General features: G+C 40.4%; 4 protein-coding genes across 6 annotated transcripts; all 4 read right to left on the bottom strand.

Annotated features, from left to right (window-relative positions):
- Nucleotides 1-144: 144 nt before the first annotated feature.
- LOC145237821 (tripartite motif-containing protein 54-like) lies at nt 145-4,395 on the bottom strand. The gene is made up of 10 exons (XM_080100809.1): nt 3,674-4,395; nt 3,281-3,413; nt 3,011-3,157; nt 2,843-2,938; nt 2,648-2,770; nt 2,430-2,563; nt 2,126-2,259; nt 1,796-2,014; nt 1,644-1,714; nt 145-1,045 (listed from the first exon to the last, which is right to left on the bottom strand). The coding sequence occupies exons 1-10, from the start codon at nt 3,868-3,870 to the stop codon at nt 605-607; spliced, it is 1,695 nt and encodes a 564-aa protein (XP_079956935.1). The 5' UTR covers nt 3,871-4,395; the 3' UTR covers nt 145-604.
- Nucleotides 4,396-5,455: 1,060 nt separating this feature from the next.
- LOC145239235 (uncharacterized) lies at nt 5,456-7,637 on the bottom strand. The gene is made up of 3 exons (XM_080102532.1): nt 7,461-7,637; nt 7,194-7,395; nt 5,456-6,093 (listed from the first exon to the last, which is right to left on the bottom strand). Exons 1-3 carry the CDS (start codon nt 7,594-7,596, stop codon nt 5,721-5,723), a joined length of 711 nt encoding a protein of 236 aa, XP_079958658.1. The 5' UTR covers nt 7,597-7,637; the 3' UTR covers nt 5,456-5,720.
- A 609-nt stretch (nt 7,638-8,246) lies between these two features.
- Nucleotides 8,247-13,709, bottom strand: LOC145237116 (spondin-1-like). 3 transcript variants are annotated; one of them, XM_080099869.1, is made up of 18 exons: nt 13,244-13,709; nt 13,079-13,173; nt 12,852-13,005; nt 12,570-12,740; nt 12,097-12,310; nt 11,868-12,017; nt 11,513-11,705; nt 11,279-11,434; nt 11,082-11,208; nt 10,902-11,012; nt 10,669-10,786; nt 10,221-10,318; nt 9,831-10,127; nt 9,629-9,772; nt 9,372-9,564; nt 9,230-9,309; nt 8,870-9,034; nt 8,247-8,628 (listed from the first exon to the last, which is right to left on the bottom strand). In XM_080099869.1, exons 1-18 carry the CDS (start codon nt 13,449-13,451, stop codon nt 8,444-8,446), a joined length of 2,859 nt encoding a protein of 952 aa, XP_079955995.1. In that variant the 5' UTR covers nt 13,452-13,709; the 3' UTR covers nt 8,247-8,443. The 3 variants fall into 3 exon arrangements, with proteins under 3 accessions (XP_079955995.1, XP_079955997.1, XP_079955996.1); XM_080099871.1 differs by having other exon boundaries at nt 9,629-9,712; XM_080099870.1 differs by having other exon boundaries at nt 9,831-10,124.
- Nucleotides 13,567-18,576, bottom strand: LOC145237117 (uncharacterized). The gene is made up of 7 exons (XM_080099872.1): nt 18,511-18,576; nt 17,238-18,449; nt 17,088-17,172; nt 16,388-16,623; nt 16,163-16,317; nt 14,253-16,034; nt 13,567-13,627 (listed from the first exon to the last, which is right to left on the bottom strand). Coding segments are annotated over exons 2-6 (708 nt in total). The 5' UTR covers nt 17,240-18,449; nt 18,511-18,576; the 3' UTR covers nt 13,567-13,627; nt 14,253-15,804.
- Nucleotides 18,577-18,787: the final 211 nt, after the last annotated feature.

The raw sequence follows: 18,787 nt of genomic DNA, 5'->3' as shown, positions 1-18,787 counted from the left end.
TTCAAGGTTTAGTCTGATCATAGAAACAACATTAATACTGGCGTTTTTGCCAGTCCAAGCAGCGAAAACCTTCATTTTGTCTGCTTGTATATAATTGATCAATCAACTAAACCTGTACTGCCTTTTCTAAAAGACGTACTGACATTTAGCACCAAAACAGAAATTGTATTGTATGATATCCAGTAGCAAAGAAATTCTAAATTACACAATAACCATTTTTTACTCAAAAAAAACAACAAAACCTTTGCTTTGTTTGTTTGCTTCAAAAAACAAATCTCTGCTAAGTCCGACGCAAAACCAAACAACATTCACGGACATTCTTGAAAATATATCATTGGTAAAACCCCATACTCATTCAGTTGCGTAACGATTACCAAATCCACATGAAGTAAGAAGAGCCGAAAATTGAAACTTTGCAACATTTATGATAACCTCAGTTGCCAGTAAAATACTTGACAACAAAGATTCAGAAAAATTCTCGTTGGGGCGATCCTTTTGTGATCACTACTTCACTTGCCATTGGTTAAGCAGAATATTGCTCCAGCCTTATATGCAGAAAAACAGATGTGAAATCCCAGTCCGGTGTGCATATCATTTCACGCGTTCACTGCTTTTTATCAAGCAGATGTGACCAAGTCCTTCTTCTGTGGCTGGTGTAGGAGCGTGGGCGTCGGTGCTGTCTTGACTGGCGGGTCGGTGAACTGCTGGTGACGTTTCTTTGGCGTCTTAACGGTGGCGGCGACTCATTGCGTTCAAATGAACTCTGAGGCGAGGCTTGAAGGGAAAGTGATGCCACGGATCGGTGAAGTCGACTTAAATTATCCCGGTCGACAGGGTGAATGTCATCTTCATTTGTATTGTTGTCCACTGGGAGGTACGCGTCCAAATCTGGTGATGTCGTAAGGAAAGCATCGCTTTCGCGTTCAGCAGAAGCAGTGGTTGACGACAAAAGTTGCGCAAGCGAATCACTAACATCAGTCAATTGCGGTCGAGGAAGCTGACGAACATAGAGATCGTACCATCTGCCGCGTTTTAAGGTCGGCATCTATGGGACAAGCAGAAACAGTCTTGCTGTATGAAGATTTTTTCTGGGCGGTTGCTGCATCAAATAGCTTCATTTTATGACACTGGAAAATGTCGTTTTTTATCTTCCAGCATGAACATGTCAGTTTGATTACATGACTTGATGAGGTGATTCATTTCATAGATGAGCATTGATGCAGTGAAAATATGATTTTGTTGACATGTGCTGTGCAAGGTCCGAGATGTATGAAGTCCGAGTATGAAGCTACCACATGCTCCAGTTGTGATTCTGAGTAGAAGCACAAGAAAGTAAGAACGCGATGAGATGAAAAAGCTTAGGATAGAAGTGGCTCTGCAAAACGAGGACGCCAAGTAGAAAGAAAAGCTTTAACGCTCACGCACAGAGGGTATTAGAAAGACGCATGTCAATGCTATATCGCCTAAAATATATTAAAGTCTTGACAAAGTTGTGGCCAAAATCATAGCGTTCAATAGTGTTGTTAAATGACTTGTGGTGTAAAATCATGTCATGTACAGCCGCAATATAAAAGAACCCGTCCATAAATACTACTACTGAGGGGCTTAAATGTCACTGGAACATTAAATTGAGAAAAACTTACTTCTTCGTTTCCATTCCTCCGACTGGTATCTCTTGATGACATGGGAGGCGAGGAACTTCTGACAGATCCGTCTACAAGCATTTGAACAAATTAACCTTAATGCAAACATACATAAACACATATTTAGCAAACCGCAATATTCAAATCCTTACCAACGGATGCTCGACGATCGTCAACACTTCCCAAATCGCTTCGTGATGTCACTGACGTACCAGGAGTCTCGTCAGAATCGACCACAACTTCGTGCGTGACGTCATCATCTTCGTCCTCTGATTCGCTCACAAGGGTTTCCGCCCCCGTGTCATTTGCATTCTGACGCGAATTGCTGCAGTGCGCGTCATCGTCACGTGATTGCGGCTCCACTGCGCTGTCTGCAAACAGACAACAAAGAAAGTTAACTACACTTCGCAACGCAAGTTAAGATGTCGATGACTCCCATCAGGCATTGCCTATATCAAACGTCAATAGAAGTTACTGCAAACCTTCTTGGAAATCGGGAAAGTCCAGCTCCCTAAGCACCGCTTCTTGTTGGTCAAAGTTGACCTTGAATTCATCCATGTTTTGAATGTTAAATATTGGTTTTCGTATGTCTGAAGCACGTGATGCCTCACTTATCCTGATACAAAAAAGGAGTCAGTGTAGGCTACTCATCTTGAGGTTCTTGTAGTTAGTTAAATCTGACAATAAAAGTAATGATGCTTGAAGCAGATTTGCCGTTGTTTTGTTAAACTTGCTTTGTTGACAGTTTATAGGCAATAGTTGGTTTAAATACTCTAGTATCTGTACTTGTCAATAGTTTCTCTTGCAAGGCTTAGAAATTGCGGAACGCTCCGCTCCTCCAGTAATCCCAAAGAAGCTTCCATAAGCTTGCTTGCACTTTCCAGTTGCTTTCCATATGTATTAAGCATCTCTTGCAAAACCTAGATTAGACAAATAAAACACGTTTAAAATCATTATTTCCCGATTGTGTTTTTGTCAGATTTTGCACACAATGTTTTTTTTACCTGATTTCGTTCCTGAACATCGGAAGTGATCTTTGCCATCATAGTGTTTTTCCTGTCCTCAAGAACAGCGTACAACTTGTCAAAAGTCTCACACAAATCGCTTTTTGCTTTTCGACCATTTGCCTTTAACAAGAAAAATAATAATCAGAAATGACGCATAGAAGGTGTTGGTATGGAGACGTCATTGTATCAAACCTCGGTCATTTTTCCCAGTTCTTCGGTTTGGCTGATAACTGCTTGCATGCGGTCGTTACCGGACACAAGCACAGCGATGGAATCAGATAATTCCCTCTAAAATAAAAAAAAACAAAAACATAACAAATTGGATTGATTTTCGTCTGTAGTGGCGCCTCGCAAGTGTACCTTTTGGTCTTTGTAAACGTTGTCCATAGGCGACACGTTGCATTCTTGATGCTGTCCAAAAACTTTGCACAGGGAACAAGTTGGTTTCTGGCACGTGAGGCAGTAAATGTTTACTCTTTCCTCCTCGTGCTCTTCACACATCAATACCTGACAAAAATCGCAAATTAGATGTTCATGTATTATACCATAGGTCAAAAACAGATATTTTTTGCCACATTTAGTAAATGTTATTTTTTTGCATTGTAGTTAGCATGCCGCTTTTGTGTTTACCTCGGCTTTTTTGAAGTTGGGCTTTCGATTTTCGGATTGGTACATGTCAATAATATTTTCCACAAGCAAGTTTCTCTGTAATCCGTAAACTCCATGACGATCAAGGACGACCTCGTAACGACAAGTGGGGCACCTGCAATTCGGCAAATTATGATAATCTTTTGGACTACATCCACTGGTGCGATCAGCCGGTTCGCACCAGTTCTATAGAACCGTCTAACGGAATTTTTCGAGATCAGCAAACCGGTTACCATTACTGGTTACTGTCAATGGACTTTTTGCAACAGGACCAGCTAAAAATATGACTTTTATGATAGAACCGGGTAACAAAAAATTTGAATGCCATCACTGACTGCATCAAGTATACATAAAATGTATACAAAAACATGTTACCTGAACCGACCACCAGAGCCCATGGGAGTTCCTCTGTTTTGGAACACATCATTGGCGCACTTTCGGCAGAGGTTGTGCTGGCAAGGCAGAATCACCACAGGTTTAGAATAAACCTCCAAGCAGATTGGACACGAAAGAAGTCGCTCGATTTCTTCAAGGTTTCCACCCCCGGCTGTCATCACGCGTAAAGCGTCCATTTTTAATTTTTTAATATTTTTTGTCCCGAATGTTTCTGAGACAATTTTTTCTGAAACTTTAAGCTTTTAGTTTCGTCAGGATATAATTAAATGTACGTGTATTTGCGGATTGTATACTACTGAATCAAATCAACAAAACAGTAGCCTATTCGTCTTCGGCAAAACAGCTGTCGCCCAGACGACTGTCAGTACAGATACTTCAAGCACTTATTGTCCCTAGTGATGCGATGTTATTATCTTTTCCTGCAAGTTGCCCGTAGAAAATCGTCCTAAACTACGGGATGCACTGTTAACTGACAATAAATCCTTATTTTTATCACAGAAAATTTTATTCTACAAATAAAGATTTGGGCTTTTTTGCCCCCCAAAAAACAAACAAAATAACTACAAACCAAAGCAAATACTATCACTTTTTATTTGTTCTCAACATTTAAACCAAATTTCTTAAACTACAACACAGCACCTTGCTATCTGCAGTTTCATTACCTGCTACCACTTTATGTTGTTACAATGCCTACGTGTCTCGGGAATGAACTTGCATTATAATGCATCCTTCGAAGGGACGATCGCAGACTGTGACGTCACTGTCACCTTTTGCCAGTTGTCTCTTTCTTGAGATGACGCAGACGGCCGTTATCAAGCTCACGTGATGTTATGATTCAAGTGATGCACAAGCGAACAAAAATAGCCCAAGCAGTGGTGATAAGCGAAATCCCAGAGCGGCGTTGAAAAGCAGGCGACCAACATCGACGGTTGGCGGGAAAGCTATAGGTTAATATTCCTAAAGGTTTTTAGCGTTAATGCGACAAATCTCAACAATACTAAATTCACGCAACTAAACGTATGATATATAAGCGCGATTCTCATTTTTGGGCCTTTACTTAAGCACCACCGTATTGACTTATTCGTTCACCCAACCAATCAATGAAAATATGTTTTTTTCTGTGGTTGTATAGTTTAACTCTATGTATCACCGAAACAGCCAACTTCTACCCATTGGTGTTATCAACCCCATTCACGTTAGCATTTGCACCGCTCTCTTCCTCGATAAAATCCATTATCAATTCTTAGGCTTCCTTGAGTTCGCAAAATCTCGTGTAGGTATATGGCACACACAATTGACCAGTGACATGCAATCTCTAACACTGATGGGCCAAATACAATTCATGGACCGCGGGCCGCACCTTCATAACAGAAGTTTCATTATTATGTTGACGGCTACCAGTAATATACGCGACTGATTTTAGACGTATCATTAGATCGCAAAAAACAGAACTGGGCGGATTACTTTGCTGAGAAACATATAATTACACCCTCTTGTTAGCATTGTATTGGAACAATTCTTTTGGCCCTTGTCTAAAACATATGGAAATTGGTGTACATGCTATACTCTTTCATAAATCTCAATGTATTTTTGTCTGAAACCTAATCTGTTAAACAAACTCTATAGTGTTTGTTTATTCCTGCAAAGTTTGGTTTAAACAATCACAAAACCTACCACAACGATAATTCATTTGTTTTGTTCTTTTTATTGTAAAGTTTTTATTTCATTGCAAATGAAATCAGCATATTTATGCACAATAAATGTCGATGGCTCGGTTAAATCGAAGCAACTGCAAAACAATGTACTCTACAGAATAGGCTAGGATATTAATGTGATATCCAGGTCTAAATGGGTTTTAACTGACACTTCAGAGATTTGTTGTTTAATCTGGATGCATAGTTAGGTTTTTTTTGAAAAAATACACTACTTCATTTTCGAAGACATGTAGGCTACACTACTGTTATGTTCACCACTAAGAGTATAATTACATTACTGTACATGAGTAAAAGCATTTTAAGAGCTTGCTTTACTCCCCAAAGAAAAGAGATTTAGCCGCTGGAAGGGCGGCCATTAACTTCTGTTGATCAACTGGACCGTAACCATCAGTGCTGTGTCGCTCATCTTCCTTCATGTTGTGATCATCCCCGAACAATTTGTCGGGACAGAGCTTGCCCTTGACGTTGTATTTCAGCCTTTTGGCGTTACCATTTTTCACTGAAAAGCCCTCGATATCCATTTTGTGGTCAACCAGGATTTCCAGCTGCCCTTCGACATAGATGATCCTTATTCTCTGATCTTCATTTACGAACAAGCAAGTGTGACTGTCGCCATCAGGATCAATCTCGATAATACTTCTGGATCCATTGCTAAAGACATTTTTCAGCACCACTTTGTCACACCTGAAATTGACAAACGAATAGTTTTTACCTAGTTTTTTTTACCTACATAGTCTTTAGTACATTGATAATTTCAAAAGGGTTTAAACGAATGACAATTTTGGAGAACACATATCTGACAATTAAAGTACAGAAGCGTATGCCTTTAGTAGCGATCCAGGTCATAATGCAAGAGTTGATTGCATCCATTTTAAATATAGCTCTTGTGACACCGTTTCTATTTTGCTTGAAACTGTTGTTCAAAAGCAAGAGCTATTACATAACAAGTTGGCTGCAGACAGTGCACTGTTTGGCCTATCGGTCCCATCAGTGCAGCTGATGACAGGGTATGTCGTATATTAACAAAAAACAGGAACTGTTTTATAACCACCTGACACCACATGTCACTGCAAAACGAAATTAATTCCGCTTTGCAAACAAGGAACCAAAATCCTTGTTTTGTGGACTTTGCACAAGGACACACAGAGGCAAAGAACACCAACAGGAACTAAATAAAAAAACACGTATTAAACACGAAACTTGATTCGTTGATCTAATGGAGTTGGACCATATAAGTTATACTAAACATTCTAAAACAAAGATTGCTTTGTGGGTATGCATCGCAAAAGTTTATGCAAGGTAAAACTGGCATAGCAATGGTACTCAAAAATGAAATCCAAATTTATTTTAAAGGTCATTATTTAGACCAGTGGTTCCCAACCGGGGTGCCGCGGCACCCTGGGGTGCCAATTGAAGTGGTCAAGGGTGCCGCGATATATTGCAATATTGCAGTCCATTATTTATTTTTAACCCGTTAAGTGCGGAATTTATTTATTTCTAACCGAGTTTCAGTGCGTATCAAGTTTCGCGTCTCGCAGTTATACCCGGCTCCTTATTTCATACAGTTATTTGAAATACAGAAACCTCAAAAAATTTATCCAGTTTTGCCAGGGTGCCGCAAACTATTTATCTCTTTGATAGGGTGCCGCAAGGTCAAAAAGGTAGGGAACCACTGATTTAGACCATTAAAATACAAAATGTGCAATAAATCATTTGATGTATTGCTCAATGCTTCAACATAATTCTGTAAAGATATTTTGGGATTGCGTCAAAAAGTTACATACCCGATGGCGTCTATTTTGACAGTTTTTGTGGTAATTAAGTCTTTGTGGTCTCTGACAATCCAGGAACGACTTTTCTCTTCTCCGAAATCTAGGTCGAACCGGATAGCCTTGTCAATACCGACCAAACATGTCACCACCTTCACTGGTTTTGCCTTTGGCTGCTTTACCAACAATTCTTCTGTATCATCGTCATCACAAACAACTAAAGAAAAAAAGATAGTGTTTATTTCTATTACAAAGGAGTACAACAAACAAAAATCCGCTCACCTGCCTTCCCCGGGTTCTGCACAAGAGCAGTAAACGATTTTAAAAACTGAGGATTTTTTAGTAGCGCCTGAAAGTCTATTGCCGACTTTGGGTCGACCTCGATGTCTTCTGCTAGGTTTTTACCTGCAACCACCATTTTATCGTATTTGCTAAGAATCTTGTAATCTACAAGATATATTAGATTGCTTCAATATAAAGAATATACTGTTAAACTTTTCAGTTATAGTGCAGCTAAACTATGACACGAAAGAATTCTTGCAAAAGGCACATTAAAGAGTTTACAAAAAATAACGACCCTTCTGTTATCCAAAAAACACTCTGCTGCTTTCCTTGTCAAATCCGTGTCTGAACTGACGTGGTTTGTTTGGTGTCGTAACATATTAATGAGTGAAACAGGAACCGAATCGACCAAAAGTGTTGCAATCGCGTTTCGGTTCCTCAACTCCAACTAAACTGTTGTCCTTTGTCGACGGTATTTGCTGATGTGTTATAGGCCTACTTTGTTTGTTTTAAAATACATACTGCAACTACTTGTTACGTTTATAACAGCGTACGTGCTGACCATTTTTATTTACTTAAGTTTAAACACCGAATTGTGCAACGACATATGCAAAACAGGAACTGTTCTTTTTGCCTGTCGCTGTAAATTGATGATTGGTTCCTCTTTGGACGCGAACAAAGAGCCAAAACCAATGTTTTAGAACAAAATAGAAAGGTGACTGAAATAGCACAAACCAAGCGTATTTTCGTTGTATGCAACCACTTTCCGTAACTTAAGCTCGGATTAAACTGATCACTCTAGCAGACATTTTTTGAAATGCAATTTTATTGAAAAAGCGACAGTCGTCGTCCAAGAAACGAAGCATACAAAAATCGGGCCTCATATAAAAGGAAACACAAGTACTTGTGTTTTCACGCATCTCTATCCAACCCGGCACGCTTTCTCTATTTTACAAGCATCAGTTTAATGGCATAAGTCCCGTTCATGTGGCAATAGTGGGACACAAGCATTTCTTCTTCTCCTTTCTAGGACCGCATCTTCGGCCTCTTCCGCGGGGTCGGGTCAAAACTCTTCGGCGCCGAATCTGGTATCCGTAAAGTTTTCCTGCTTTGCACGTAACGCCACATACCGTCCATGACCCCCATTCACTTAACACACAAGCTCGCCCTGTAAAGCATTGGTTTATTAAATACCAGTGGGACAGGATCTTGGCCGAATGTTCCGACGCGCCTGGCCCACATACAGACATAAAAAACCTGATCGGGATTCGTCCCCGGGAGCGCCCTGGGTTCGAACCCCGTGAAAAAAAATACCAGTTGCGCAATAAACAGGATTGACAAAGTTTAAAGCCGTCAATTTGGAGTCTTACGCGGCACACGAAGGATTTTGTTTTGAATAAAAAACTTACCACAACGTGGATTGCGGCATCTTGCTTTTTCCGATAATTTTGTTGCATCGCAATTAACCATCGCGGTTCCATTGGCAGGAAATCGTAACCGGGTTTTGGTGCCTCTGCTGCCGCAAGTGGTCGAACATCTACTCCACGGCTGCCATGCTTGTAGCACGCATTGCGCTAAAAACAAATTAAACGATGCGAATGTGAAAAAGCAGGACATAAGTTTTATGCATCAATGCTACCAATTTATCTTCAGTGTTCCTGGTTTACAGTTTCCTACAGAACTTTGATACAATGTTTAAATTTAGGGCGTCTAGAATTCAGATAATAACGTTGACACATTTTGCATAAAGTTTACTTTTACAGGCTAACCTTCAGGACAGGGCGGAGACACACAAGATTTAGTTTCCATAACAACCGCATCACATTCAGTCGAGGCTGACGTCAGCATCCTGCAACAAAATGGAGTTACGTAAGAACTGTTTTATTTTAATGCAGAATTTATGTTACTTACTTTTTTCGAAGAGTTTCTCCTGATTGGCCACATGGTGCGTTGCACGGCATCCAAGGTGACCAATCAGCGTACTCGCAAGGCGATGGCGTGTCTACTGCACAGGTCATCATGCAAATATTTGTTTCCATCTGAAAAGCTTCGCAACTCTCGGGGTTGGCATCTCCATTCAAGAATCGCTTTCTTAAAGTTTCGCCTAAAAATCGTTGAATGTACAACATATGTATGACAAGTCAAAATCAACCTTTACAAAAAAGTACCTTTGCCACAGGTAACAGAACATGGCATCCACGGCGACCAAGACGCGTAGACACATTCACTTGTGGTGGAAACATCGCACGGCGCTTTGTAACACAAAGTTTGCTCCATTAAAATACCATCACATATTCCATTAGCATTGGAACCTGTCAATTTCTAAAGCTTAGTCACACAGCACAAACTTTTTTTCTCAATCAGATTTACCAAGCAAAAACTTCTTCCGTAAGGTGGCGCCAGTACCACACGACACCGTACAAGGCATCCATTCCGACCAATCAGAGTAAGAGCATGTCGGTGCGCTCAATTGCTCATCTTCGTCCAAGCATGAAGCCGACGTCATGCATTTTGAGTTCTCCATTTCAAAGTCTCGGCATGATGTAGTTGTATTACTTGAGCTGACGAGCATTCGCTTTCTTGACGCTTGACCGACGCCGCACGTGACTGGGCAAGCAGACCAATCAGTCCAAGGGGAATATGTACAGTCAGACGAATCAGGTTCTGCTGAGAGAAACCAAGAAACGAGTATAACTTCCCCATTTAAAACATACAAAGTCCACCTTCACTCTTATTACAGAAATGAAAGCGTCACCTCACCTGATCTCTCTTCGCACGTCATCGACCTGAGGCACTCGCTGTTTTGCATGAGTGGTTTGGTGCAGTGGCTTTCGTCACCAACATGGGAAACGATAAACCTTAAAAACAACACGTTCAAAATGAAGTTCAATCTGGTTACCATTAACAGTGACAAGGGAATAACAGCAAGGTAAGGTACAAACAGTTTGCACAGCTAAAAATCGAAACTTTGCCTTGTACCATTCGTCAAAATGTGGGACGATATTATTTACTTTAGGTCACCGGGTTAACCAAAACTTTAAGAAAATCAGGCAGTTGCAACGTAAATCGTGTGTTTACATTCGAGGAATATTTGAAACGATTTTGCGTTGTGAAAAAAGAAGTAAATAGGTAAAGATTAAAAAAGAGAAGTACATAGGTAAAGATGGGTGCCCACTGTAAAATGGGGCCTGATATTTACGAGTCTCACCTTTTGCGCAGCGTTTGGCCGAAACCACAAGTAACTGAACAAGGCATCCACCTACTCCATGGAGAATACTGGCAGTCTTGTTGAGTTGGACATTGTTCAAGTGCACACGATGTCATTTCTGTAATTACATCAAACTGTAGTTTTATGTAAACCAATCTCGCAGACAAAGATTCTTAATGTTGTTCCAGCAAAACCATTAAAACTGGTAGTTGGTGTAGATAATGTGTTATTACCTTTTAGTGGTTCGTGACAATATCTTTCTTCGGATGGCCACTGCAAAACACGTGACCTGAATTGCGTAGCGTTACCACACGTGACTCCACAGCTCGACCAAGTGGCCCAGTCTACAAAACGATTACATATATTAAAACATCCAGTTGCCATAAAAAAGTTCTAGCCCCATTGAAAAATACCTGAATATATGCATACGGTTACTTCGTTGCTGTTTTCACATGTACCGCTGCCTTTGCATATCTCCTTGGCCATAGTAGCCTCGCACGCAGTTGCACCAGTTTGTGCCTTCACCATTCTGCTTCGAGTCTATTTTTAGATAAATTGGTGGTTTGCGTTTATATGTACAGAAGAAGTGGTAAACTGTAGTAAAACGTACTTTTATTCCCCAGCCACATGTAACCCCACAGTTTGACCAGTCACCCCATGGGCTGTACATGCACGGTTGGACATCGTTAGATTCGGAACTCGACGCAACTTTGACATCAAAATCACTGTCAATCGGAGCTTCTTCGTTTTGTCCGCAAGATTCACCCTGAAGGAAAACAAAATCAACTTTACAGAAATGTTCTATGGAGTAAAAAGTTTCACAAGCATATTGTTTTATTCTCACCTCTAGGGAAATTCTGTTAATTACAACTTTTGCAACGGGTCGAATGGGACCACCATTCGGATTGTAGAATGGCGACTCGGGGTGGTCAGAGGTGGTGAGGGGACGAATGCTTTCGTGTGGGACAGTTGGGGAGTTGGGTGACATATAGCTGACACCATTGTCAGTTCCAGCATCCCATGGCGTTAAATTATATCTAAAGAAACATTGCAGCGTGTATTTTGTTCCATTATGAAGCCGAGTGACTGATTTGGTATCATAAGCTCGTCGTGAATGTCTTAAAGCCATGGCTCCTTTGTCTTTGTTTGCCAGTTTATATTTGATAGTGGGTTGAGAAATTGGTTGTAGTAAGACTTACGTTCTTTGGCCTGCCCACCCACACTCCACAGTGCACATTGATTCTTTAGTGATGCCAACGTTCCAGTCGGGACTCGGGCCTAACATGGTGAGAAGGGATACCAATGGATGCTTACGATCAACTGTAAACGTGTCTGATGGTGGAGAACGTCTGACCACATGAATAGATAATGTCAATGTACGTTACCGTTAGTGATTTGCTTACGATTAGACAAGAAATATCGACGTACATGTTTCTGGGTTCGTATGCCGGCCACTGGGCTTTGGTTTTTATTACCGACATTACATCATCACCCTGTGACCTCACTTCCGTTTCGACGTCATTTGGCCAACCCCATTCCGCGACTTTCTGTACGGCAGGACTGGCCAGCTCCCCGTAATCCCATATTGAATAGCGTAAGCTGTGCGATGCCCCAACAACGTTGGACCAATGTGTAGAATATTCTAGAAAAGAATTCAAATACAATCTGTTTAAGGCCGTGTGGATTTAGAACATATTTGTAAATTTAGCCAAGTCAAGCCAAGTCAAATGAGGCAGAAAAACAAAAATGATATGAAAGGTAAATTGAACCCAACGTTCATATGTGTTATATAAACAGTATAAAGTATATCTTTTTTAACTCTGGGAAATTAACATTTGTAACATTGTATAGTTACAATACAAACGTTAAAAAATGCACCTTCTTTAAAGCTTAACGCTTACCAGGATAGTCTTTCGGGTGCGTTTGAGGCGACCACAGACCATAAAACGTCATTCGATAAGTAGCGCTACCACATGCACAGCATTCCGGGTTACCGCTGGTCGGTGACGTTGTCTTCACTGCCTCACATATTTCCAATGATAAACGGCCGGTATTTTGAAACCAAATTGAGCCTAAAATGGAATTTTAGGTCATCCAAAAAACTGTGTTTGACGCTGGTGGTTTGTGAATACATAAAGCGGTTTTTCAGTGATTAACATGTTTTTACAGACTATTCACTTTACCTTTTTGAATCACAGTAGCTGAAATCGTAACGCAGCCATATCCACTAGATGGAGCCCGCCACCTGGTCGAAACCCGCGTCTTTTTGCCATTGCTGACGTGTGTGGTTACATGATTACACGAATCGAGTGTACGGGTTGTAAAAGGGTTCACGGGCTGAAAAAATGTATGTTAACATTCATGATACTTCTGCAAAAACAAACCTTATCGAAGTACTATTCCATTTTACCGTAAAATATCCTGCGGATAGGGACGAATCTTCACTGCTTGTTGATCTAATAGCAAACCCACGAAAACTGCTTGGCAGTGTGCTTTGTAAGGTCACTGCGTAAATTTGAAACGGTGATTATGGCGGTAAACAAGTATGGCTAAATCAAGATTGAACAAATCTTACCGACATATTCCCTCTCAGGCTCATAGAACTCGGGGGCACCCTCTATCCGTAAGTGGAACCCGTTGTCCCCGCTGCGAGGAGTCGAAAAGTAACGCTGCGGGGGACTTCCATTACAGTCCAGGCGATAATGTTTGTCTGACAGAAAACGACCACCATGGGATCCAGTAACAGCCAGCAGCAGAAACACCGTAGTACCAAACGACTGCATGACCACCAAAGTCCTATTCCCAAAGGCTTGCTTGTGTGGAGGGCTGTATTTACGTCCCTTGACGGGGATTTGCGGCCCAAGAAAGACGGTTAATCATCTCAGAAGCACTCCTAATCAGTCTGCCTTCGTCCACTGGCCACAGCAAAGTAAATTGTACACTCCCGTGGAGACTACAACTACAACACAAAAGCCAGCTCAAAGCTTGGGTATTATGTTTGTTCCCTGACTTGGAAATATAAGAATGTCTGCATTAGGATTTCGTAAATCACTGCGACGCATAAACCTAAATAATTTTGTTGTCCCTCTGACATATATACCAAAGCATCCATGTACATCACAAAAATCTGGTGAACATTTAACAAAACTAAGATCTGCCGTAATTAGGCTACGGAACAGAAATAGGATTAGAGCTACGACAAGCAGTTAGTTGGGCACACTTCATGAATTATACATGAGCTGTTTTGCAGGTAGTATCAATCACACAATCTCAAACGGAACCAAAAGACGTAATAACACAAGTGGGACACGATGTTCTGCTACAGGACCAGCTTCACAAAGCAATAAACGTGATTAAACATTAACATAGGCGCTCCGGTATTTGTTTAAATCCCTCGACGAACGAGAGAACTGTTGTTGAAGCCACAAACACGTTAGTCAATAGTGGAAATATGCCGTGTAAACGTGTAGAATCGATTTTGAGTTTTACCGTACAAAAAATTAAAGTGTTACAAGTGTAACACCAAAAAACATAAGTTGCCTAATGTGGAAACTGAAAACTATGTCGGACCCATAAAAACCCACCACATTAAAGCACCAAGTATTTTGGCCAAGTATCAATCTTTCCACGCCTCCACAGCAAACAAAGCATTTGCTTTTCCTGGCCCGCTTCGTCAGGGGATGTTTCATAAAATTCGGGTTTGTTATGCTTTTTACTAAAAGTTGCGTGCGGCTGCCGTGAGGCTTCGGTTGTTTTTGGATTTCTTTTCAAAACAATCGTCTGTATTCGGACTGGTCGTCGAATTGCGTATTATAAATACCCATTTTCATGCCTACAGTTTGAACCCGCAGACCAATACAACGAGGTCAAAATAGTATAGCAGAAGCCCCTTAGGTGCAAACGCTGAAAAAAGCTACCTTTAAAAAATTGGTTAGGTCTAAGCGCCACAAAAAATGCGAGTAATCAAATATTTCTCCTGAACCTGAACTTAAAGCAAAACATATATACGACAAACGTATACACTAATACACTTTCTTCCTCCCATTTTCCTTTTGCCTTCAAGCAAATTCAGGCTTACAGGAGGGTTGAAATGCTTGGTACTCCACGGGAAGCCCTTTTTCTTATTCCTGTGGCCTCGGCAAAACCGCGGCGATCCAACTAATGCGCTTCAATATTTGCTGATGGCGCGTCACCTTGTTTGCCAATGACTAACGATTCAATTACAGGCCCCATGCAAAAACCTTTCGCTCGATAGGAAGACGATTCGACCCAAATTGCTGGACTGCGTTGCGCAAAAGGGAGTTGTCACGCTCGATTAAGTCTTCTTCGCCGTGATTTATACCCTTCCACCAAAAAACTGACTTTGCGTTCTGGTCAATTGCTCACGAAAGTGGTGGAAACATATCATCTTATTAGTTAGGCTTCAGAATGCGCAGTAAAAACGTAGCATTTTCTGCGAGTTGAATCTTTTTCGCAATTACCAACCACCCTGAAAAGTGCTAGGCTGTTTGTACTGTTTCAACAAAAATATTCGTGTTTAAACCTGATACCTAAATAATGCTTACTTTTACTCTAACACATTTTTTGCATAGATATGCTTTTCTTTGATTTACGTTTTTTAAACCTTTACCTCACACACGTGATTTATTCTCAACTATCATCATTGATTGGCCTTTTGTACCACACAATAAAGCACCTGGGGCAAAACACATTATCTGCAAAACAAATCACTTTACTTAGCACAGCAGTACAACTAATCAACACTATGCACATGAGGTTACAGGACAACCTAAAATGGATTGCTCCCGTGGGGTTTGTTACATCACAAAAGGATGCGCTTTACCGCACAAGGATTTGCTTTCCGCATGAGCGATCAAGAAATTTAAGTTTTGAACGCTGCTTTTGTTTCGTTGTTCAAGTTGACAAATTTAGTGTGTTTTGTAGCGAGCAAACCATGCAGTTAACAAGAGCAGTGGGCACTTTTGTACATAATGCAATTGTTTATGTATTTAACGGTATTACTATGACCACGTTGTTTTTGATCAGATATATCAATGTTCTGCGGTACACAACGAGAAACGTGAACTTAGTATATGATGAAATTTCAATAATGTTTTGTTTTTCGCAGGCAAGTCCTTAGTAGCCAGTCCAGGTAAATGAACATACGATTCCGTATTTCTTGCTCTTTTTTTCTCCAGTTCGTTTACAGTCAGGTGTTTTATCTGCAGCTCCTCTAGTGAGTCGATTGACTTGTTTAAACTGATCGCTAAGTGTCATTGTGGGACCGGATATCTGGGGTATTTCGGGACAGCAGTTGTGCTTCGAAATCACTTTAGGCAAAGATTCCCTGCCCCTTCTCATCTGATCTAAAGTAGCAAGTAGCAAAAAAACTATTTTGACTTCACATGTTATATTTTTGTTAACAGTTTCATGAGTTAAATAAAAAAGTTTCCATTTTCATACGAAACCAAAAAAGCAGCAACAGTTTTTCTACCTTTAGGAGTTTGTACAGAAAGAAGTTGGTCACTTTGTTTGGGCCGTGAAAGCCGTTCCACCATGTCGTAGAACGCATCCGATGTCAAAATTTGTTTGGGATTTTTAGTGTTGTATTGCAACGATTTCGTGAACGTTTTTGATCTGTACGAATATCTAAAATGCCACCGTTAAATAAGCGTTTTATAAGCAACCTGAATCGATGTTTTTAGTTATTACTGAATACCTTTCATCGCACTGATAGTGTTCCACAATCATTCCTGTGACACTTCTACTGGCATTTTTTTCTCTTGTTTGGCAAACGTTAGGGTTAGTGCGATGTTTGGTTTGAAGTTTTGCTTGTACACTACGTGGACAAAACGACTGCCGAAGAGCCGTAATCATTTCATCAACCATGGGCAACGGATGTTCATTTTCGCCATATGTGGGCCCTTCCAATGTGGCATAGATCTCATGTGCTGCCTACAAAAGCAGGTTTTTGTTTAATACGCAAGACATATTAAAGGCATTGATTTATAGGCCAGAAGTACTGTGATTTATATATGAGTGTGACGTGATCGTTGGTCTGCAGTCTGCACGAACGCTATGGCGCAGTTGTAAATGCATGGTCATCTTAGTTTATAGTGTAATGAATTGCGTCACAAACTAGTCGGGTCAGATATCTCAACTGTTGCTAATTTGTGTTGTACGCTGTCTTTTGGCACACCAAGAACTGTCGAGATGTTTACTGTATTCTCTCCACAATAGAATGCCCTGACTAAAACGCACACTACAGCACCCAAAACCACAGGTTACTCTAGTCAAGTTACACAAGGCGTGTCGTGGTGTGATGATAGCGACCATCAGATGCATTGTTACGTCATAAAATGTCTAGGTTTCAATGCACTATACAAGTTAATTTGTGTCAAATTGGTTAAATTTGTTACCTCTTTCGCATGTGTCAAAGCCTTTTGAAGTCGACTCACTTCGTGACGCAATTTTCTATCCCTCCTAGCTTTTGAACTGCAGCACCTGTGACAAACGGCTTTGATACAAAGAGTGATGCAAGCATGGTAACAAATTAACGATAAACTTACATTTTAACTTCGAAATTGTCGTTTTCCAAACGAGCAACTACTTGGTCCAGGCTATGTGACAAGCCTTTGTTCAGTTTTGTAATGTTATAATCTTGAAAACTATGGGTTAAAACCGAATTGGTAAATTTTCTTACTTTATGATCATGACCCAAAATATATGATTTACCTTCTAGGATAGGTGTTTTTTAAAGAACTTTGTCGATAAACGGGTTTCACAGAATACAAACGGTCAACAACATCATGAACTTGGCGCTGCGTCATCACTTTGTAACCGTGGTGCAAAGGACGCAATTGGTGCTTCATGTTAAATGTAGATGAAGCGTATGGACTTCCAGCAAGGCTCTGTGGTAGATTGCTTTGCCCAGAAAACCAACGTACTGAACAACAAAATGCTAAACTATAGTCATAATCAAAAACAGACGGAAACGTAAGACTTGTTTCTACATACTGTAGTTTGCGTTTCCATTTGCATTGTATCCTGATTGTTGACTTGAAATTTTTGGACTTATGGCCTCATTACTGAAAACCTTTGTACGTTTACAGACATCTGTGTTCCGGCGTACTAAAGTAGGTGACTTACATTTTATGGGCATCGGAGGAGGTAACGGTAGCAAACTTTTTCTCTGCCAACGTTAATGTAGTTATTGTTAAATCTAAAAAAACGCATTTGTATTGATTACCATTGGGGTACGAAGCGTTTTCTTTTTTACTTTCGGATGGTAGTTTAATGGCTTTAAAAGTCCAAATTTTTCACATCGTATTCTCTTCTGTCGTTTACACTGTTTCCGTTTTGAACTTTTTGCATCGATTACTTGTGAAAGTTTGATCTGTAAATATGTAATTTTGTGCGCAGTGGATATTTTTGCGTATAGCAAGATAATATTACAGACCCATATAAGTACCTTATGTGATGTAATTTCAGTGATAACTTTCTTTACTGGTGTGTCCTTGGATTCTGGTCTAGATTGAACTTCAATGTCACCTAATACCACTGTTTCTGTACCAAAATCTGTTTGAGACCCCTGAATCTCTCCTGTACTATTTACTTCCAACTCCGAATGGATTGTCGATTGAACAAAACTTATTGGAGTTCCTCGACTTCTGTTGTTAACATTTGGAAGGGATTGCAAAATATCTGGGGCAGTCATTGGCCGATCGCTGTATTCCATGAGAGTCCGCAAAATTGTGAGTCTCGCTGAATGAGGTCTTCCTCTAAAAAAGTTTATGTAGTTCCATATGATTGTCAATAATATTGTACAGAACGAAGACTTACCTTAGTTTAGTTGTTTGTTGTCTATTTTGTGGAGACATTGGTCTTTTTGGTTGATGTTCCACCTTAAACAACATGCCACTTTCAAAGATATGCCAAATTTGTGCAAATAACTTATACCGTATTTGGATCCAACGACGTGAACGAGGTTGCAGACGTCACAAACGATGGATAACCGCCACTACTTAAAACACGATCTGGTGATGTCATCCAAAGCCGAGGGGCTATGTTAGCATCAAAACCCTCATCATCAGCAAAATTACTTTCACTGCAGATCGAT

The sequence above is a fragment of the Phallusia mammillata genome, chromosome 7 (assembly GCF_965637545.1).
Source record: "Phallusia mammillata chromosome 7, kaPhaMamm4.hap1.1, whole genome shotgun sequence".
Classification (NCBI taxonomy): domain Eukaryota; kingdom Metazoa; phylum Chordata; class Ascidiacea; order Phlebobranchia; family Ascidiidae; genus Phallusia; species Phallusia mammillata.
This window is presented reverse-complemented; position numbering and strand designations above follow the sequence as displayed.